This window comes from Hyaena hyaena, unplaced genomic scaffold (assembly GCF_003009895.1).
Source record: "Hyaena hyaena isolate Hyena2069 unplaced genomic scaffold, ASM300989v1 scaffold_85, whole genome shotgun sequence".
In the NCBI taxonomy this organism is placed as follows: Eukaryota; Metazoa; Chordata; class Mammalia; order Carnivora; family Hyaenidae; genus Hyaena; species Hyaena hyaena.
This window is the reverse complement of record NW_024080717.1, coordinates 3,172,963-3,194,986: the sequence shown is the minus strand read 5'-3', so window position 1 is coordinate 3,194,986 and position 22,024 is coordinate 3,172,963. Positions and strand designations below refer to the sequence as shown.

At 52.7% G+C, this 22,024-nt stretch overlaps 1 protein-coding gene across 1 annotated transcript in view; it reads right to left on the bottom strand.

Annotated features, from left to right (window-relative positions):
- The window catches only part of GPR143 (G protein-coupled receptor 143), a 41,346-nt gene extending 21,708 nt beyond the window's left edge, over positions 1-19,638 (bottom strand). Inside the window, exons 1-7 of the mRNA XM_039234248.1 lie at positions 19,250-19,638; positions 13,815-13,924; positions 12,390-12,484; positions 6,429-6,521; positions 5,649-5,758; positions 2,485-2,593; positions 1,069-1,186 (exon numbers count right to left, since the gene is read on the bottom strand). Coding sequence (XP_039090179.1) covers positions 1,069-1,186; positions 2,485-2,593; positions 5,649-5,758; positions 6,429-6,521; positions 12,390-12,484; positions 13,815-13,924; positions 19,250-19,517 — 903 coding nt within the window. The 5' untranslated portion in view covers positions 19,518-19,638. The remainder of the gene's footprint in view (positions 1-1,068; positions 1,187-2,484; positions 2,594-5,648; positions 5,759-6,428; positions 6,522-12,389; positions 12,485-13,814; positions 13,925-19,249) is intronic.
- Between the last annotated feature and the right edge of the window lie 2,386 nt (positions 19,639-22,024).

Sequence of the window (22,024 nt, the reverse complement as noted above, 5' to 3'; positions counted from 1 at the left end):
GCGTGAACTCCATGCGGATGCCCAGTGTGCGGCCTCCCTGGGCAGTGACCTGGCTGGCTGCTTTGGGGCAAGACCAAGGTTGGCTCCAGGTGCTGGACGTGCAGGAGGGGGTGGGGGAGGGGACAGGAGGGGAAGGGGGTGTGCTTGCAACAGGGGCAACCGAACCGATCTATGTTCACCCCTGCCCAGGCAGCTAGGCCCTCCTACACAGAGATGCTCCCCGTCTTGTGCTTCCGGGTCAGAATGTGATTCAACAGAAGGACCTGAGGCTGAACATGAGGCTAGGGGACCTTCCTCTACTTCCATGTTCTAAGTACCCATGAAGTGAACCAAAGCGACCAAGCGAAATTCCAAACCAAAGCAAAGAGGTGGAGCAGCGAATGCCGATCTCTTTTTTAATTTTTGTTTTAACATTTATTTATTTTTGAGACAGAGAGAGGTAGAGCACGAGCTGGGGACGGGCAGAGAGAGAGGGAGACACAGACTCCGAAACAGGCTCCAGGCTCCAAGCCGGCAGTCAGCACAGAGCCCGACGCGGGGCTCGAACCCACGAACCGCGAGATCATGACCTAAGCGAAAGTCGGACGCTTAACCGACTAAGCCACCCAGGCGGCCCTAAATATATTTTTAAAAAATACTAGAGATTCCCTAATTGTCACCTTTAACATCTGCATAACATTCCATCTGGTTGAAAAAGTGACATTTACGTAGCCATTCCCTGGTAGTTAACTTCAGTTGCCTATAACGCTTTGTAATTATACATGATGTCACCAGGAATAGCTTCATCCCTATCGTTTTTCCACAGTCACATTTTTTCAAGTGAAATTCTCTGATATTTTGGGCCTGCCTGAAAGCTCTGATACGCTGTGCCAAACGGATTCACCAGGCATGTCTCCATTCGGTAATGGCCCCCACAATGAATGGCATTTGCTAGCTGGTATATCAAAGCCGGACACCGGAATGTATCCTTACATATTTACCTAACAACACATCCTACTCCTGAGCCGTTTCTTTCTTTCTGAACATTACTTTTTAAGAACAAAAAACCTTAAATCAAGAGGGACCTACCATAATAAACCATGTGGTCTTGGCCGCATTTCTGATGGGCCTCAAAAAGCTCCCGTTGATATCCGGTTGCATCTCGAGATAGAATAAAAGGCTTTCATTGATGATGTTTGGTATCCAGCTGTCAAGAAGGAAACAGCCCGGGATAAAGGGAACACGTAACGCAACTCATCTTTAGGTGCTGGGGGTCAGGAAACATGTCCTCTGAGACCCCCCAAGTCCTGGGGGGAAGCGACATGGGCACACGGAAGAATCGGCACATCCAGGATTTAATTTCAGACACCTAACTCCTCCTCTTGAGGGTAAAGCAGAGATCAACGAATCCGAGGGGAATACTCAACAACAGGTGTAAGGCTCTAACGCCATATCTAATAACTCAAAATTCAATGTTCCCTTGAAGATGTAACGTTTTGAGGGAGATCCACAGAAATCTTGCTATTTGATGTTTAAAGTGTTTGATGTTACCAACGATTTAAAACCAAGAGCTGGGTGTATTTTGACGGGGAGATCATTTCCAGGTCTCCTAGGAGAATGCCCAAACAAACCTCCTCCTGGCGCATCAATTATTAAGGCCACTAAGGCACGCCCTGCTTTGCCATGTATTGATTCACCCCAGCAAGAGGTTTCCTGATTCCCGTCTGTCTTGCATGGGTGACACACCTATTTTCAAGCTTGCACCTGAAACTGGGCAGAATGCCAATAGCCGGGCCGACTGACGTTTCGAGAAAAATAGCTCTACGGGTCTCGAGGGAACCATGAATCATCCCACCAAAAGATGTGCCCTTGCTCTTGTATCTTTTCAGACACAGGAATCCGGGGGTCAGGAAGGATAGAAACAGGTACGTTTTAAAAGCGCGGTCCAGGGGCGCCTGGGTGGCTTAGTCAGTTAAGCGGCCGACTTTCGCTTAGGTCATGATCTCGTGGTTAGTGGGTTCGAGCCCCGCGTCGGGCTCTGTGCTGACTGCCAGCTCAGAGCCTGGAGCCTGTTTCAGTCTGTGACTCCCTCTCTCTCTGACCCTCCCCTGCTCGCGCTATCTTTCTCTCTCTCTCCTAGAAATAAATAAAAATCTTTAAAAAAAAAAAAAAAAAAAAAGCGCGGTCCAGCGCTTTATTTCAGAGGGAGCCCGGGCAGGGTGCCTGAACACCAGATGCACGCTCGCGGTATCGCAAAACTAAACTCGGGAGTTGTCTGCTCGAGCGCTTTAGGTATAATCTGTGCGGATGTGAGGATCTTTCTAGGACTGCGGGCTGGCCTTCCTGTCTCACGTGTATTTCCTCAAGGGCACCTGGCACAGTTTCAAAGATTTCCTTTCCACAGACTCCCCGCTTTGCAACTTTCGGGTCATGCTTGGAAAAGCAAGTTGTTTGCACAGCCCCTCCTGGTGGCAATTAAAAAACAAAAACGAGGAGAAAGGTTACCAAATGATCAACACCAGCATTATTTTGAAAAATCGAATCTTGATCGCGGTTCCCATCCGCCTCTCGTTCTCGGTGTAAATGCCTTTTCTTCCTTTTAGTAGAGAGGCCACTGTGAACACAGAGGGGAAATGCAGGTCATGGTCATTATTTGCATCTCCCAACTGACAGGGAAGAGTCAATACATATAAGCCCAGAAGCAAAGGTAGGAGAGTGGACGGCAGAGCAAGATGTTGCCCTTCCTCCCCCCAGACTCTAGGCTGGGGTCCTCACAACTCGATGGGACACCGGGTCTTTAAAATGTTTACTTTCAAATAACTGTAGACTTCCGTAAGAGGTGCAAAGACAGCGCAGAGGCTTTCTGCTCACCTGTGCCCAGCTTCTTTCAACAATAACATCGTACACGCCCAGGGTCACATTTGTCACAGAGGAGAAAGTAACAAGGGTGTGTTACTATTAATTAAGTTCCATGGGGCGCCTGGGTGGTTCAGTCGGTTAAGCATCCGACTTTGGCTCAGGTCTCTCTCTCTCCAAAAGAAACATTAAAAATTAAAAGGAACAATAAATAAAATGTGCACGAAAGGTCGATTCAGGATCAGCTGTGGATTGTACAAGGTCAGAACATTTCATGTCCTCTGCCCCAAAAAGTAGGAAGTCTCACAGTTCATGGGTTCAAGCCCCAGGTTGGGCTCTGTGCTGACAGCTCAAAGCCTGGAGCCTGCCTCAGATTCTGTGTCTCCCTCTCTCTCTGCCCCTTCCCTGCTCATGCTTTCTTGCTTTCTCTGTCTCTCTCTCTCTCTCTCAGAGTAAATAAAGCCTTAAAAAAAAATTAAGCTCCAGATTTTATTTGGATTTTACCAATTCAAGGATTATATTTTTAGAGGCACCTCGGTGGCTCAGAAGTTGAGTGTCTAACTTCAGCTCAGGTCATGATCTCATGGTTTGGGAGTTCGAGCCCTGTGTCAGAATCTCCACTGTCGGCACAGACCCTGCTCTGGATTCTGTCTCCCTCCGCACTCAAAAATAAACATTAAAAATAATCTTACGGGGGCGCCTGGGTGGCTTAGTCGGTTAAGCGTCCGACTTTCGCTTAGGTCATGATCTCGCGGTTCGTGGGTTCGAGCCCCGCGTCGGGCTCTGTGCTGACTGCCAGCTCAGAGCCTGGAGCCTGTTTCAGTCTGTGACTCCCTCTCTCTGACCCTCCCCTGCTCACGCCGTCTCTCTCTCTCCTAGAAATAAATAAAAACATTAAAAAATTTAAAAAAAAAAATAATAATCTTACGTTTTTAGGGGTGCCTGGGTGGCCCAGTTGGTTAAGAGTCCAACATTGGCACAGTCCATGATCCCACAGTTCATGAGTTGGAGCCACGTATTGGGCTCTGTCAGCTTCAAATCTTCTATCTCCCTCTCTCTCTGCTCCCCCGCCTCCAGCGCACACAGGCTCCCTCTTTCTCTCAAGCATTAAAAGAACTATTTTTAAAGGTTTATGTTTTCTGTTACACAGTAACACATCCTGTTTTGAAACAGTGAAACATTAAAAAATTTCTCCTTTATACAAGGTGGAATACATTGTGTAAAAAAATGTTTAATGTCTGAGAAAGAGAGAGAGCACACAAGCAGAGGAGGGGTAGAGAGAGACACAGAACGCCAAGCAGGCTCCAGGCTCTGTCAGTACAGAACCCAATGTGGGGCTCGAACTCACACACCACGAGATCATGACCTGAACTGAAGTCAGACGCTGAACCGACTGAGCCCCCAGGTGCCCTGATGACGTGGCAAACACGAAGAAAGCTTAGAGGAAAAGCATCGAGCCGCTGTCTACTCCCACACGAGCTCTGTTAGCATTTTACTGTGCTTCTCAGTCCTTCTCCTATAGGAGTTGTGTTCAATTGACTCAGTACTTTCACACAAACCTGTATAAAAAGTTGCTGTATTTAATACAGTGCTTTTAAGTTCTATTTTTTTTTTTTTCCGTTTAGAGAGAGGAAGCGAGCGCACAAGCGGGGGAGAGGGCCAGAAGAAGAGAGAGGATCTGAAGCAGGCTCTGCACTCAGCAGAGTACTCAATCCCACGACCCTGGGATCACGGGCCTGAGCTAAAAATCAAGAGTTAGACGCTCAACTGACTGAGCCACCCAGATGCCCCAATATACTGTTTTTAAATGCAGCCGTGAAAGTGACCCAAAGAGCCACAGTGACTTCCTGCTTGTAGGGGCAGAGGACTTGAAGTGTTCTGAAGTTGTACAATCCACAGCAGATCCTCAATCGACCTTTCCATTAAGGTGCACTTTTTGTTTCTTTTCATTTTTTTTAACGTTTATTTTTGAGAGAGAGAGACAGAGCATGAGCAGGCAAGGCGCAGAGAGAGGATGAAACACAGACTCTGAAGCAGGCTCCAGGCTCTGAGCTGCCTGCAGTGAGCCCGATGTGGGACTCGAACCCACGAAGTGTGAGATCATGACCGGAGCCAAAGATGGACGCTTAACCCACGAGGCCCCCCAGGTGCACTTCCGAACCCTCATTCTGCACAGAAGAGATCCACGCGGCTGGGGCAGGTGGGAGTTTTGCCCCAGGTCTCGCTTCCTTGAGGATGGGGCGGGGCCCGGAATGCCAAGTCCCCAGCCTTGCCTCAGAGGTCTTTCTAGTGCACTCTGCCCACTCACAACATCCTTCATTGCCAGTTGTTACTATTGCATTTGACTCATTTCCTGTGCTCTACTTCCTGTTTCCTGCCCAACTGAGTGAAGACACAGGCCAAGCACCTCATGGGACTAAGCAGACTCACTCTCCTCCGGCCTTACTCCATCCCTTCCCCCCAGCCCCCCACTCCTCTCTGACCTCCACAGTGTTCCCCAGGCACTCCCGGGCCCTGCAAGGCTCCCCAAGGGCAGACCCACCACGAGCCCAGGCGGAGGTGAAACGGCCCTAGCCCTGAGCTCTTACACGTTGGCAAAGAACGTGTGTAGCCCGTAAGTGAACAGGCTTGCTCACTTTCACTTATTAAATCTGCTCCCTCTCTCCACGCGGACTGTACTTAGGCCTCTGGAGGATGACAAATGAGGTCAGCTGTCCTGGCTGAGTCCAGAAGCACCGCATGTGCCGTTATCCGAGCCCCAGGCCCAGAGCCACACCCCGGTCACACGCCCCGACAGCTTCCCTGTGGCACACCTGCAGTCACGGTCTTCCGGAACAGGATGGGGCTGGCCCCAAGGACGAGCAGCAGCGGCAAGTACGTGGTGACATAGTGGGGGACGGCGTGCTCCAGGTCCCGTTCGCACCTGAGGGGGGAGAGCCAAGGGCATTGGTGAAAACAAGGCTGCGCGTGAAGTGTACACACTTATCTGCAAGCAGAGATAAGAGAATGGGAGAGAAAGGACAGAGCATCCATCTACTTCTGACTCCGCCAGAAGGAAATGTGACTCAGAGCTGATGCCTGCAAGCAGGCAATCAATCACCCAAGAGCAGGACACACCGGTCGTGTTTCTGTGTGTCCCGTACGCGCGAGGCTCTCTAAGTCACTCCCCTGGGGAGAGGTTGTAAAGGTCCCCGCTTGAAAAAGGAAAGACAGGAAAGAACACGCTGGAAGAAGGGAGTGCCCGCCCTGGGGCTCTTCAAGGAGAAGGGGACACAAACGGGAATGCAAACCGCTGCAGCCGCTGCGCCCAGGCTTGCGCGGAGGCGCCCCTGAGGCTGAGCGCCCGGCCTCGCACGGAGGCGTCCCTGACGCTGGGCGCGCGGCCTCGCACGCACGCACACCTGACGCTGGGCGCGCGGCCTCGCACGCACGCACACCTGACGCTGGGCGCTCGCTCTTAAGCAGAAGCGCATCTAACGCTCGGCGCACAGCCTCCTGCAGAGGCGCACCTAATACTGGCTTCTCACCCTTAAGGGAAAGCGCACCTGACGCCGGGCGCGCATACTGGTCCACAGGCTCCTGGACCCGCTTACCTGGACACGGAAGGGTAGTAGAGCATGACCGCTCCCTCCACGCAGAGCAGGACGGCCAGGCCCCAGGCCATGATGTGATACAGCAGGATGGTGCTAGGAAGGGAAGCCGAATCAGAGACGAGTGATGGAGAGGCCCGGCCACACAAAGTACCAGATCATTTCCCGCCCCCACCCCCACCCCCACCCCCCAGGTCAGGAAACCTACACTGAGCACACCCTTGGCAAAGGCTTGCCCTATGATACCACGGAGTTTTTCTTTTTTTTTTTTTTCTTTTTTTAAGGTTTTTTTATTTATTTCTAGAGAGAGAGAGAGCGCGTGAGCAGGGGAGGGTCAGAGAGAGAGGGAGTCACAGATTGAAACAGGCTTCAGGCTCTGAGCTGGCAGTCAGCACAGAGCCCGACGCGGGGCTCGAACCCACGAACCGTGAGATCATGACCTAAGCGAAAGTCGGACGCTTAACCGACTAAGCCACCCAGGTGCCCCGGAGTTTTTATTTTCTAATGGAGATGAACCTCACAGAACCTAAAAGTAAAGCGAGCAACTCAGCGACGACTGGTAGCATCTCGACGCTGTGCACTCGCCCCCCTCTCCGCAGGTCTGGAACAGCTACTGCCCCAGGAGGGGACCCCGACGCCGTCGGCAGGCACTCCCCCTCCTCGGCCCCCAGCCCCAGCACCCACCGGCCCCCTCTAGGTCTCCGTGGCTTTCCCCCCTCTGCACAATTAGTTTCAGCGGCGGCACGCAGTATGTGGCCCTCTGCGCCGGCCTCTGTCCCTTAACAGGAGTCTCTCAAGGGTGAGAGGAACAAGGCTCTAGTACCTCTTCGGTCCTCCGAAGTGCCCCGCTCCCGCAATAAGCAAGGAGCTCCTATCCCCACACCTTCCCGAAGGCGCCTCTGTACCTCAAAGTCACGTGTCATAGTGCTCAGTGCACACCCAGATCTCTGAAGGCCTGTGGGCTCGCGCCATGTTCCGGGAGCGGCCCGTGGGGAGCTGCCCTTTCTCCCCTCCTCCCCCACCAGTCCCTGCATGCCTGACACTCCTGGACCATCAGTACCCTCCGTCCTCCCGCTCCCACACACCCCGCCCTGTGCCCCAAGGACTCAGCCCTGCAGATGGGGTCTGGGAGAGGGACGGGCAGCTACCTGACTGCTGCAGCGGTTAACCTGCCTCTTCGGTGCCACGGGATGGGGGCCCACGGCTCCGTCCAGTGTGCTCGCCGTCACCCGTGACTGTGCGACACTCCCGGCACACAGTGCAACCCCAAACCCCCAGGATCAGCTGTGTAGACAAGGGAACGGTCGGGGATCCGAGTGCAAGGGTGCCCTTCCACAGGGAGACGAGAGGAGAGACGGCGCATGGGAATGAGGTGCAGGAAGGGGCGACTGTTCGCAGCCAGCTCTCCGGAAGGCCACAAGGAAACGCCCCTGGCCTGCTCTGCCTCCCGTGTTAGGTTCCGTTCTGAAGCAGCCCCGCCTATCTCTCTGGGTTTGGGAGCAGGGGGAGGGCGGGGGGGGGGGGGGTCCTGCCCCGAAATCAGAGGCTCTGCATCAAAGAAAGAGGAGAAAGGAGCAGCTTTTGCAAAGGCCTGCGTTGCTGACTAGAGCTGGAGCCCTGCATTCCAGACCCTGACCTTGGGCCAGAGGTAGCCAGGGGTGCTGTCCGCAGAGGTGGGAGGGAGCGGGCCAGGCCCCAGGTGACCAAGCAGGGAGGGAGTCAGATCGGCCCGGTGCTCAGGCAGCAGCCACTTTAATAACGGATGTGACCCCGAACCCAACCAGGTCGCGAGTGTCGAGTCCCATGCGTCCACAACCTGGAGCAGCCGGCGGCTGAGGGTCCTCATCACTTTATCTGACCACCAGTCCGCTTTCATGCCCAGGCACGCAAGGGCCCTCCCCGGGCCCCCTCTCCCTCACACTGCTATTCACAGAGCGAGTGGGGACTTTGGTTTCGGGCTTTGCCCACCGTCTCCAGCCACTTGTGCTGTTGCTGAAAACCCGGACATCCCCCCCACACCTGGAGCCGCAGACGCCGTTTACACGTTAACTCTAATCTGTCTTAATGACATTTCTTAGGATTTGGAAAAAAGAAAAAAGCCTCCTGTGCCAAAGAAAATAGCTGAGGACTGGAAGGATCTAGAAGGGAATATGGACTTTGATGCAGCCCTACCTACAAAGCCTGGCCCCTGCCCTGGGATTCCTCGGGACCCTCCCGGGCAGCTCCCAGCAGGGTCGGCCGCACCCTCGGGTCTGGAAGCAAGCGGGCTCTTGACGGGGCGACGCTTCTGGACCCAGCACCTCAGCTCTGGTCCCCCGGAGCCCTCACACCAGGAGGCACGGCTTGGCCTGTACGAGGTAGGGGCTGGTCCCCGTGCCTCCAGGATACCCGTCTTACTGCTCTGCCGCGGTCCCTAGACCCAAAGTAAAAAGAAGAAACAAGCTCAAAAATAAACACTAAGCTTCAGGCCAGAGAGACCAAAGTTACTGAGGATGATACCTAAGGGAAAGCAACGATTTTACAGCAAGGATCTACTTAGGGTGCCGAGGGTATTCCACAGCCTGAATGTGATTTTTGTTTACTCATGTTGGCTTTCAAAGTGAATTTATTGGGGCACCTGGGTGGCTCAGTCGGTTGGGCGTCCGACTTGGGCTCAGGTCATGATCTCACAGTTCACGGGTTTGAGCCCCGCGTCGGTCTCTGTGCTGACAGCTCAGAGCCTGGAGCCTGCCTCAGATTCTGTGTCTCCCTCTCTCTCTGACCCTCTCCTGCTCACGCTCTCTCTCTATCTCTCTCTCAAAAATAAATAGAAACATTAAAAAAATTTTTAAGTGAATTTATTCGGGGGCACCTTAGGGTTGTGAGTTTAAGGCCCATGCTGAGTGCAGAAAATACTTAAATCTTGAAAATGGGATCATAGACCTGGGCGCCTAAGGGGCTCAGTCAGTTAAGTGTCTGACTCCTAATTTCGGCTCAGGTCATGATCTTACAATTTGCGAGTTGGAGCCCCATGTCTGTGCTATCAGCACAGAGCCTGCTTTCAATTCTCGGCCCCGCCCACCCCCTCTCCAAATAAAAATAAACTTTAAAAAAATAAAATGAAATGGATCATAGACCTAAATTGAAGTGTTCAAACCACAAAACTCTTTTTTGGTTCTCAATTTTCATGCAGGAAGTCACACAAAAGATTCCAGACCAAGGAGTTTTAATCCTCCTCCTCCTGGTCAATCTAAAAGTAACACAACGTGTAACTGTTTTGCTCTTAACGACTAGGTGCAACCAATCATGTAGATTACACTTCAAATATTTTGGGGAGACAGGTTTCAAATACCTTTCGGGAAACCGCACCTCAGAGATTACCATAATCTTGGGGCGCCTGGGTGGCTCAGTCAATTAAGCGCCCAAGTTCAGCTCAGGTCATCTGATGGTTCGTGGGTTTGAGCCCCACATTGGGCTCTGTGCTGACAGCTCAGAGCATGGAGCCTGCTTCAGATTCTGTGTTTCCTCTCTCTCTCTGCCTCTCTCGGCTCATGCTATCTCTTTCTCTCTCGCTCGCTCTCAAAAATAAACAATTTAAGGGGCGCCTGGATGGCTTAGTCGGTTGAGCGTCCGACTTTCGCTTAGGTCATGATCTCGCGGTTCGTGGGTTCGAGCCCCGCATCGGGCTCTGTGCTGACTGCCAGCTCAGAGCCTGGAGCCTGTTGCAGTCTGTGACTCCCTCTCTCTCTGACCCTCCCCTGCTCACGCTGTCTCTCTCTCCTAGAAATAAATAAAAATATTTTAAAAAATAAATAAGTAAAATAAACAATTTAAAAATATTTTTTAAAGATGCCATCAAGTGAAAGACAACCCAATGAACAGAAGAGATCTGTAAATCCTGTATCTAATAAGGTACTTCTATCTAGAATCTATATGAAGAACTCTTACAACTCAGTAATAAAAAAGACCAAGTAAACAGGTGAAGAGACTGAACAGACATTCCTCCGAAGAAAGCACACAAATGGGAAAGAAGCACAGGACAAGGTGCTCGCCATCCCCAGCCACCAGGGAAATCAAACCTACGACGAGATGCCACTGGACACACACTAACGTGGCTACAGTTTTACAAACCAAACTAGTACACGGAAAGAAGGAGTGTCAGCGAGGACGTGAGAAACCGGAACATCATACGTTCCTGCCTAACAACATCAAATGGTGCAGCCACGTTGGAAAGCACTTTAGCAGTTTCTTAGCAAGGTCAGACGGAGAATTACGACGTGAGCCGGGGTATAAAGCCCCCGAGTACGTGATGAAATCGCACGTCCACACAAACATTTGCACACCAGTGTCCACTGGAGCATTATTCCTGAGACCCAAAAGGATAGAAACAACCCACAGGTCCATCCACCGGATAAATGGACACAATGTAGCACATCCACCAGTGAAATACTATGCAGCCAGGAACAGGAATAAAGTGCTAACACGCTGCAACCCGGTAAGGCTTCAAAGCGTCACGCTAAGTTTAAGAAGCCAGACACAAGGGGCGCCTTGAGTGGCTCAATCAGTTGGGCATCCGACTTCAGCTCAGGTCATGATCTTGTGGTTTGAGTTCCACGTCAGGCTCTGGACTGAAAACGTGGAGTCTGCTCCAGCTTCTCGGTCTCCCTCTCGCTCTCAAAAGTAAACCTTAAGAAACAAAAATGTTTAAAGAAAAGCAGCAGCAGCAGCCGGACACAAAAGGTCACACATGGCAGGTCTGTGCTCACAAGCAATACCCAGAAGAGGCAAACCTAGAGGCAAGGGCACCAGGAGGGGGAAGGATTAATCGCTGGTAAAGAGATTTGGGCGAGGTGACGATTAAAAGGTCCTAAAACTAGTGGGCGCGCCGGTTGCGTGATTCTGTGACTATACTAAAACACAATGGATTTTTGGATTGTATACACTTAAATGGGTGAACTTTATAAAACTGTTAAAATAAAGAAAAAAGAAAAAAGAGCAGGGGCACCTGGCTGGCTCGGTCAGAAGAGCATGTGATGCGATCTCAGGGTTGTGAGTTTGAGCCTCACCTTGGGTGCAGGGGTTACTTAAATCAACTTCAAAAAAAAAAAAAGCAAACAATGGCTCCATCCCAAAGGAGGGCGCATGCTTCCTGAACAAGGGGTCAGGAGACCTGGGCACTTGGCCTGTGCTGCCAGCCAGCCTCCCTCTGTCAGGTGCCCACGCCCGCTGCCCCCACGGTGCTCAGTGCCCGAGAGCCTGCTACGTGCCAGGCGCGGCTCTTAACCATTTACGCAGAGCACCGCAAGGGCCCTCCTGGGTCCAGACGAGGCAGCTACCATCTCGCAGCCGGACAGCCGAAGCGTAGGCACGTTAAGGAACTCGCCAATGGCCACACGCCGAGCGACCCTGTACACGTGGCGCACACTGTGGACTCTCACCAGGAGCCACCCGCAGCTCCAGCGTTCGGCTTCCGTGTTTGGCACAAAGTTCGACACACACTTCAAAGAATCTTTTCCCCGAGTCTCTAGAAACGGTCAAACATTGTACTCATGCCAATTCTTTCTTGAGTATGTGTGCAGTTGCAAGTACTTAAGTTATGGGTTACTTGTTCTCACGGTTCAAAAGTCCTCATTTTGAATCCGGCGTCGGCCTTTCATACAAATAGTGGCCGGAGGGCCGCCTGGGGGGCTCAGTGGTTCAGCAACTGACTCCTGACTCCCGCTCAGGTCGTGATCTCATGGTTCAGGAGATGGAGCCCGCGTGGGGCTCTGTGCGGACAGCTCGGAGCCTGCTTGGGACGCGCTCTCTCTCTCAGTGTCTCTGCCCCTCCCCTGCTCGCGCTTGCTCACTCTCTCTAAATAAACTTAAAGAAGAAATCGCGGCCAGAAGCGTTTCTCAGAGCGGGGCCGCTGACACTCTGACCGTGTCCACCCCTACTGTGCAGCCCGCAGTGGTCCCCCACACCCCTCTCGCCCCTCTGCTCACCTCTGCCCTGCTGATCTCCGGACCACCAGATAGGCGTCAAGGGCGTAGCAAAACAGCCACCAGAAGCAGGCACTGTACAGCAGCTGGACCCACATCTGTAAGCAGGAAGGGCCTGGCGTCACAGCGTCCCCCGCCGTGGAGGGAGCGGGCAGACGCCTTTCCTCTGAAGGGGGGGGGGCAGCACGTGGAAGACCTCCACAGACACGTGGACAGGCCGGGAAGGAGAGGCTGGGTGCGGCCCGGGATGGCGGGAGCCCCGCGCTCTGTCGGGCCACCTGCCGGCACACGTGCGGGCTCGGAACTCAGGGCCTCGGATGTGCGGCCTGCCCCGCACGAAGGCTCACGGAGCCTCTGAACGAGAACGGAGGGTTGTGGGCGGGAGAGGTCTCCCCGGCTGAGTGGAAGGACGGGGCGGCTCCTAGGGGCAGCGGGACACGGGCGAGCCTCTGCTGTGGGCGGAGACGGCACTCCACTGGGTGCGGCGGCGAAGCAGGGACGGGCCTGGGGGGGGGGGAGCAGCGACAGGCACGGGGGGGGCAGCGACGGGCATGGGGGCGGGGGGGCGGCCGGGAGGCAGGCACGGGCACCGGGGGTGGGCGATTATTCCCCAGCTTGGTGCACAGAGCCCCAGAGACACATGGACCTAAATCCTATACTCTGGGGCACCTGCGTGGTTCAGTCGGTTAAGTGGCTGACTCTGGGTGCAGGTTCAGGTCACCATCTCATGGTTCCTGAGTTCAAGCCCCGTCTCAGGCTGACAGTGAGGAGCCTGCCTGGGATTCAGTCTCCCTCTCTCTCTACTCCTTCCCGCTCTCTCAATAAATAAACTTAAAAAGTAAATACATAAATGTAGATTTCATGAAGTACAATACATATCCAACAAGTCAACAACTTTCATCGTTCTTTCTTTTACCCATCTGGCCAGCTGGTTTCAAGTGCGGCTCAGTTAGGTAAGGACTGTGTGTGTGCTCCGAAGTGGGGGGCAGGGAGAGGCCAGAGGAGCGCAGGGGCCCTCAGACTGAAGCGTGACTCAGAAGCCCTGGCGGGGTGTGTCATGTCATAGACCCCATGCCAAGGTTCTGGGAACTTGCATTTCTTTTTATATTTTCTTCATGTTTGTTTATTTTTTGAGAGAGAGCAAGAGAGACAAAGTGCAAGCAGGGGAGGGGCAGAGAGAGGGAGACACAGAATTTGAAACAGGCTCCGGGCTCTGAGCTGTCAGCACAGAGCCGACGCGGAGCTCTAAGCCACAAACCGCGAGATCACGACCTGAGCTGAAGGCGGATGCTTAACCGACTGAGCCACCCAGGCGCCGCAGAGAACCTGCATTTCTAGCAAACTCCAGGGCTGACACGACGCTTGGAGGACCAGGGCGTGGGAGCAGCAGAGGGCGGAGGACACGGGCACGCAAGCAGGCGTACTCACTGCAGTGCCCACACAGTACGCGGCGGGCCAAAGGTCCGTCCCCTTCACGTCGGAGAGGCCCTCGACGAAGCCTGGGAACCCCAGCCACACGGCAGACCGGAAGACGATCCCTGAGACAGAGTGAGAGGACACGGTCATCCCGTGGGCGATGCATTCCGGGCCCCCCAGCTGATGCCGAACCTGCAGACTGTCCCCACTCCTACACGTGCGACGCTCTTTCCTTTACGTTCACTCCGACGGTAAAGCTGGCTTTATGAACCGGGCACAGTAAGAGGTTCACGGCTGATAAGAACACAGGACACTGCGACAGTACGCGGTCACGGAAGTCCTGTGAATGTGCTCTGTAAGCATCTCCCTGTCCTCGCTCTTCCCGTGGGGACGGGAGATGCGGTGACGTGAAGGACACAGGCACCGGGACGTGGCGCGAGGCTGCACGGACCTTCTCACGCGGCGCCAGGAGATGCGCCTGCGTCAGACCACAGGCCGCGGGGAAGCAGAACCGCGGAAAGCCCCGCTGTGGCTAAGGGTGACCACGGTCCTTTGGGACGGTCCTGATTCAGCTCAAACGCCGACTTGTTGCTCTGGAAGAACGAGGAGATGATGGATGGAAGAGTAGGAAGGGAGAGAGGAAGAAAGGAGGGAGGAAAGAAACACACACATTGGCGTGTGTGGACAGACAGAGAAGTAAGATCTAGGAGGTAAGTATTTCGGGCACAAAGCAATCCCAGGAACTGTGATTTCTACCTGAACTGCCATCAGCCTCAGTCATATGCCTAACGCAGTTGTTTGCTTACTTGGTATGAAGAAGCAAGTGGGTCAACGACCACCTGTATTTCTTGGCTACATTTTTAATATACATATTAACCATTCCTGACATTAAAAAAGTGACTGAAATAGCACAATTCTGAAATGTAAAAAGGTAACTCTTTCATTCTTAAAAAAATGCATTTAGGGCCAGTGGCTCAGTGAAGCATCTGACCCCAGCTCAGGTCATGATCTTGAGGTTTGGGAGTTTGAGCCCCGCGCCAGGCCTGCTTCAGATTCTCTGCCCCTCCTCCACCAGCACTTCTCTCTCAAAAATATTTTTTTAAATATTTTTATTTACTTCTAGGAGAGAGAGAGACAGCGTGAGCAGGGGAGGGTCAGAGAGAGAGGGAGATACAGACTCTGAAACAGGCTCCAGGCTCCGAGCTGGCAGTTAGCACAGAGCCCGACCCGGGGCTCGAAACCACGAACCGTGAGATCATGACCTAAGCGAAAGTCGGACGCTTAGCCGACTAAGCCACCCAGGCGCCCCTCTCAAAAATATTTTTAAAAATAAATGGGGGCACCTGGGTGGTACAGTTGGTTGAGCATCTGACTCTCGATACTGGCCCTGTCATATCTCATGGTGTGTAGGTTTGAGCCCTGCCTCGGGCTCTGTGCTGATGGTGCAGAGCCTGCTTGGGATTCTGTCTCTACCTCTCTCTCTGCCTCTATCAAAATAAACAAACACTTAAATGATTAAATAGCTAAAAAAAAATAATGCAATTAAGCTTCTCACAAATTAGCTCTCAATTTCCTTTGACGTTTATTATCTGTAAGTTTTCCTTGCTATTAGACCCAAATACCTAATTCTCCTCAAAATAGTATATAAACTTTAAGTTATATATTAAGGTTTTCTGTGATATGCTTCATCTAATAACATCCTACGTAGGGGCGCCTGGGTGGCTTAGTTGGTTAAGGGTCCAACTCTTGCTTTCTGCTCAGGTCATGATCTCACAGTTCAGGAGTCTGTTCCCTGCATCAGGCCCCGCACTGGCAGTGCAGACCCTGATTGGGATTCTCTCCCCACACCCTCACCGTCTGCCCCTCCCCTGCTCGGTCTCTCACTCTCAAAATAAATAGACTTAAAAAGTAATAATATACTATGGAATAAAACACTAAACGATAATTGTTAACAGTACAAAGTTATATGCTACGTGCTCACGTATATTATATCATGTAACAGATGACTAAATATACAACACCTAACACATACTAAATATACTCTGTGTAATATGCTACCAAACTGACACCACATACTATACTACCAAATACATGCTGCATGATACATCACCAAATACACTCTGCATGATACACTCTATATAGAGAGTAAATATACACCATAGTAAATATAGAGTAAATATACACTACCAATCATACATCATATACTACAATACAAAGTTTGTATCACATAACACACCACTACACATACACTATGTAACACACCACTCAAGAGGAACTATGGACACTGAGATGCTTAAGATATACCTTCTCACTGTCAAGCACTGCTCATTCTTCCAGAGAATGGTTTATCATCTTCGGCGTATGGCGTTCCTCTGAGCTCAATAAATGCCCAATGTATTTCTGTAGCGATATGAGCTCATGAATGTCGACTTATTGTGATAACACTTCATAATGTGTATGTCAAGTCATTACGCTATCTTCAGCTCTTAGAGTGCTGTCGGTCAATTAGATCTCACCAAAACGGAAAAAATAAGTTCTGTCCTATGAGGTAGGCATCACAAGGATTTTATTTTTCAGTGAGAGGTCAGTCACCAAGCCTTCCCCTGAACTTTGCTTCTGCTCTTTTGTCATCATGCAACTCCCTTCCAGAAATAAGCATAGATACAAATAGTATTTCACTGGTCCTCAAAAGAGATCTGGGTGCATCTTTATTTCCAGATATCCAAGTTACAGAGACTAAATTGCTATTAAGATGCTTTTCCAGAGGCACCGGCTGGCTCAGTGAGAAGAACGTACGACTCTTGATCTCAGGGTCCATACAGGGTATAGACATTAAACATTTTTTTATGTCTATTATTTATTTATTTAGAGGGAATGTGAGTGCGCACTCACACATGGTTGTGAGAGGCAGGGGGAAGGAGAGAGAGAATCCCAAGCAGGATTCACGCTGTCGGCACAGAGCCCAATGGGGGGCTCGGCTCGAACTCACAAACTGTGAGATCACGACCTGGGCCCAGATCACAAGTCGGGCGTTTAACCAACTGAGTCATCATGCACGTGCCCCAATAAATGAGCTTCAAAAAAAAATCTTTTCCAAAATGTTCTCGTGTAATCGGGAAGAAAACCGATTTGATTTATTTAGGCTGCACCAAGCTGGTTCTGTCTCTCAGAGAAAGGAAGTACTGCTCCCGGTCTGCCTCCTGGAGTCTCACAGTGAGCAAAGGGCTTCCAGCATTTACTCGAAGTCAAGGTCCTGCAGGGTCTCCAACCACAAGGGCACAGACGGGGAGAACAGCACCCTGGGACAGACAGCCACCTGTGCGGAGATCCTCTCAACGGGGGTGGGGGTGGTTAAAAGCTGCTGCCACCCCCTCAGGGCATTCCAATACCATCAACAGCTTTTGCTTCCCAGGAAAATTATGCAAAAATACATTTCCAAAATGGTCGGCAGCTGTCAGCCAACTGCCAAATGTGGGCAGCATGTGGATCCCGATTCCAACGAACCAGCTGTAAAACAGCATTTATGAAACTACTGAACAGACACCAGGGACGTTAAAGAAACTGATTTTCATTTTTATTTTCAGGTGGTAATAATATCGGTGCTATGTGCAGATTTCATTTTTTTCAATGCACTTGAATTCAAGTTAGTTAACACACACCGTAGTACTGGCTTCAGGACTAGAACCCAGCAATTTATCTCTTAGTAGAGGCCAGTGCTCATCCCCACAAGGGTCCTCCTTCATGCCGGGCACCCATTTAGCCCATCCCCCCACCTCCCCTCCAGCAACCCTCAGTTTTCCGTGTTTAAGTCTCTTACACTTTGCCTCCCTGTTTTTACGTTCTTTTTGCTCCCTGTCCCTAGGTTCCTCTGTTGTGTTTTTTTTTAATGTTTTTATTTATTTCTAGGAGAGAGAGAGAGAGACCGCGTGAGTAGGGGAGGGTCAGAGAGAGAGAGAGTCACAGACTGAAACAGGCTCCAGGCTCCGAGCTGGCAGCCAGCACAGAGCCGGAGGCGGGGCTCGAACCCATGAACCGCGAGATCATGACCTAAGCAAAAGTCAGAGCTCAATCCACTAAGCCACCCAGGCGCCCCTGCTGTGTGTTTTAAATTCCACCTTTGGGTTAAATCGTCTATTTGTCTTTCTCTGCCTGACTTATTTCGCTTAGAATCATACACTCTGGTTCTGCCCACGTTGTTGTAAATTAATCCAGTGGCGGTGATACCAAGCCTGGGTGTAGATGAAGGGAGATCATAGGTCGGGGGGGGGGGGGGGGTCCTTTATACAGTCTGTGTGATTTAGGTTTGTAATTTTCCAAAATAAAAATGTCAACAAATGTATTTGGAAACTATTTTGGGGGGCCACCTGAGTGGCTCAGTCAGTTAAGCGTCTGACTTCAGCTCAGGTCATGATCTCAGTGTTTGTGGGTTCGAGCCCCATGTCGGGCTCTGTGCTGACAGCTCAGAGCCTAGAGCCTGTCAGTGGATTCTGTGTCTCCTCTGTGTGAAAAAAAATAAATACATTAAAAAATATATGTATATTTTGGGCTTTAGGGGCCATACTTTTTCTGCCAACACCCACCTCTGCCCTTGCAGGGCAAAGATAGCCCTAGACAACGCACAAGGGCGGGTCCGGCTGTGTTCCCACCAAACTGTACTGAAGGACACAGACATTAAATTTCATGCAATATTTACATAAAATATCTTCGGAAATAGTTTTCGTTGTTCAAAAACCTTTGGGCCACAGAAAAGAGGCAACAAGCCAGGATTCAGTGTGGGGTCGGCAGTTGTGCCACCTGCGGTAGAAAACCCAAACCTGGGGAAACACACACACACACACACACACACGCACATACATAGCAGAGGTATATATATCAAGGTTTCTTCCGGATTCTGCTAACTCGTTCTGGAAACGGTTTTGGGTGTAGGCACAAAATATTGTTAGTCTCTCACTGGCACAAGTATTATGGATCCGTTGTATTTTCTGGGTTTTTGCTTCACAGCAACGGACTGAACTTTCCCCAGTAAGCTTGCAGTAACATACATTATAACCTGTTTTCTCTTTGAACAGACGTCCCCTACGCATAATTTTTACTGTGGTCCTTGTTTTGCGGAGTCCCTCGGTCGTCCCGTCCCGTCGTCCCTAGGGAGCCGCCTCTGTGCTCCGAGTACACACCCTGCCCAACCTCGAGGCCCGCGCTCCCTCACCCGGGCACACAGCAGTTCCGCGCGCCCGACCCCGGCACCGAGCGGGTCCCAACCGCGGGCCGCGCTCCCCGCACCGGACACCGCCCACCCGCGGGCGGCACGCCTTAACCCAAGCAGCCGAGCAGGTCCAACGCGCGGGCCGTCCTCCCCCACCCGGGCACGGAGCAGCACCCAGACGGCGGGCCGCGCTCCCAGACGCGAGCGTCGCCGCAGGTCCGGGCCCGCGGGCCGCCCGTCTTACCCAGGCAGCCGAGCAGGTCGCAGGCGGCGGCGGCGCGCAGGATGCGGACGGAGGCCGGGGCGCGCGCCGAGACCGGCGGGGCCGGGGCCGTGGCTCCGGGGCCCGCGGGCCGCCGCCCGGGCAGCACTTGCAGGAGGCCCAGGGCCAGGCGGCACGCGCCGGCGCCCAGACACAGCGCGTGGAAGGCCCGCGGCTGGAAGCCCAGCACCAGCTGCGTGGCGGCGTCCCGCGTGGGGCAGCAGAAGATCCCCAGGCGTGGGGACGCCATGGGCCGTGCTCGGGGACGCGGCCCGGGTGTGCCGGGGCCCCGCCGGCCCGCCTGGGTCAGGTGCCGGGCGGGGGGGCGGGGGAGTCACGTGCCCGGGCCTTGCCCCCCGCCCCCGCGCCCCCCGCGGGCCGAGCAGGCGCCGACCGGGGCGGGGGCGGTGCGCCTTCCGCGGCCGCCACGAGGTCTCACGAGGGTGAGGCGGGTCCGAGCCCAGCAGGAGGCGGGGGAACGAGTCGCGCCGGAGGCCCCGAGGGAGGTCGGCTCTCTTCCCTTCCACCCAGCCTTCCCCCCAAGCTGCCTGCTCCTCTAACGACTCCCCGGAGAAACCTGCCTCGTTTGCCAGCTCTTCCCTATTTGGAAACTGACACCCCTAATTTTGATGCGTTACAGGCACCGGAGCGCGTTCATCCACGTGCCCCATGCGGTTGGTGTTAACGGAGCGCCCTGTTCTGCTCCCGGGACGCAATCCCAGAGGCAGGGGAGTTTCCTTGCAAATCACATCTTAAAGGCCTAAGCGTTTAGCCTAATGAGACACGTTTGCACACACGTATTTTGCACCTTACTGTTCCGGGTTTCGTGTTTGCTCAGCTTCAGTACGGGTTTGGGCATTCTAAATCGGCCTTCAAGAGTAATTCTGGTTTTTCTTTCATTATCCAAGCTTCCTGAGATTTCAGAACTTTTTTTCGTTAGGCATAGAAAACCAAGCTTTATCCTATGCACATATAAATTCCAGAATTGTATCCCCACTAATGATAACCATAAGCCTACTGGGTAAAGTTGAGAAACAAGGAAACTGCAGAAGGCTGAAAATGAAAGAGCTGCCGTGCAGGCTGTGGCCTTACTGACCAAAGCTTTATTTAAAACAAACGGAAAAAACCGTATCAGCTGTACCATCTAATACATTCACAGGCCAACCAGCAAACCCATGGCGGCCACCCTTTGACCTCTCCCCTCCTAAATAGGCCCCCTCTGGGTTATTCCAATCAGGGAAAGGGACGGCATCCCCGTTCCTCCCTCCCCCACTTATTACACACTTAAATGCAAACACATGCCCTCCCGCCCAGCTGCTCATCTCCCTTGCCACCAGGAGCTTTGCTATGTTAACGTGAGGCTAAGTCTGGGCTCACCTCGGAGGCCTTCCTTCTGGAAGGAGACCGCAGGACTGGGCTCCCTGTTGGCATCCATCGTAGGCAGCCGGGAAGCTGCGTTGCCAGATGTGAAGCAGAGCCTTTAACAAAGGGCTGCAAACACCAGCACTTCAAAAGGGTCTGACCTGGCACCTCTCTTAGGGGCAGCTGCTTTGAGAGAATTCCGGAACCCACCGACATTGCCAAAACCGCCACCGCTGTCGGGTATTGCACGCTTGCTTGTACAAACCGCAGAAAAGCTCAGAGAAGTACTCTCCCAACAGTGACCTGTCAGCCCCTCAGAGAGCACGAGGCCTGCCGTCTGTTTTGGACCATTGATCTCCTCCTTCCTTTGCTCTTGGATAGCGGAGGCCGCCGCTGGAGTGTGCGGGGAGTGTGCTTTCAAAGAGATAAATGACATCTGGATGCGTGGCGGGTCCGTGCAAAAGTGCCATTGCGTTTCAAGCTCTGCCTTGTGCCCTAACCACACGTACCCCGTCTCTCTGCTTCTACGTGCAAAGCTGAGGGCTGTGGGGACTCCGGCCCCGAGGAGTCCCGGGTGAGGCTCCCAGGCGGTCACTGGCAGAGGTACCTCGGGGAGGAAATTATTCCGAATGAAGATTCCCGGGCCAGATGGGGGCCTCAGAGCAAACCCGCAGAAGGACAGATGGGAGACGACGTTTTTTAACTGTCACAAAGAACCTGACATTAGGGTAAGGAACACAACTGACGTAAACTGTGTGCAAGATGCGACTCCAGTATGAAAACGCAGACGGGTGAAGCACACGGGAGGCGGGAAGGATGAGGTTTTTAGGGGTGACAGTGGGGTTCGCGGGGGTCCCAGGCCGACGGCCAGGAAAGAATTCCTGAAGACCCCTTGGGTGCAAAAGAGTGATTTTGGTAAAGCACGGGGACAGGACGAGCTGCCCCGGGACCATGAGACCCTGGTTAGATGCAATGGGGCTGAGGGAGGTGAAGTCCAGGGGAAGTTTCCAGTGAGATTTCTGTATGCGAAAGAAGACTCAGGCCATCTGAGGGGCAAAGCTCTGGTCAAGCTAGGACTGCTCTTCCCTCTAGCAAAGCATTAGCGGGAAGACGGGAGGGGGCTGTGCAGAAATGTTTTACTCTGCCAGCCTCAATAAGGCAATTTCGTTCTATCTGCCGTTTCTTCCTGCCTTTGTTTCCCACCTGACTGGAGGGCGATGGAGACTGAGGTCCAACAGAACTGTGATGTCTATCCCTTAACCATCTGTTTCCCCCCTTTCTTTTGTTCTTGGGCAGCCGGGAGTGCCCGAGGGACACCACATAGATCCCACCTGGGGAGGGGGCGGCAGTGTTTGTGGCCGGCAGCTTGCCTGATGCTTCCAGAAACATCTGGAA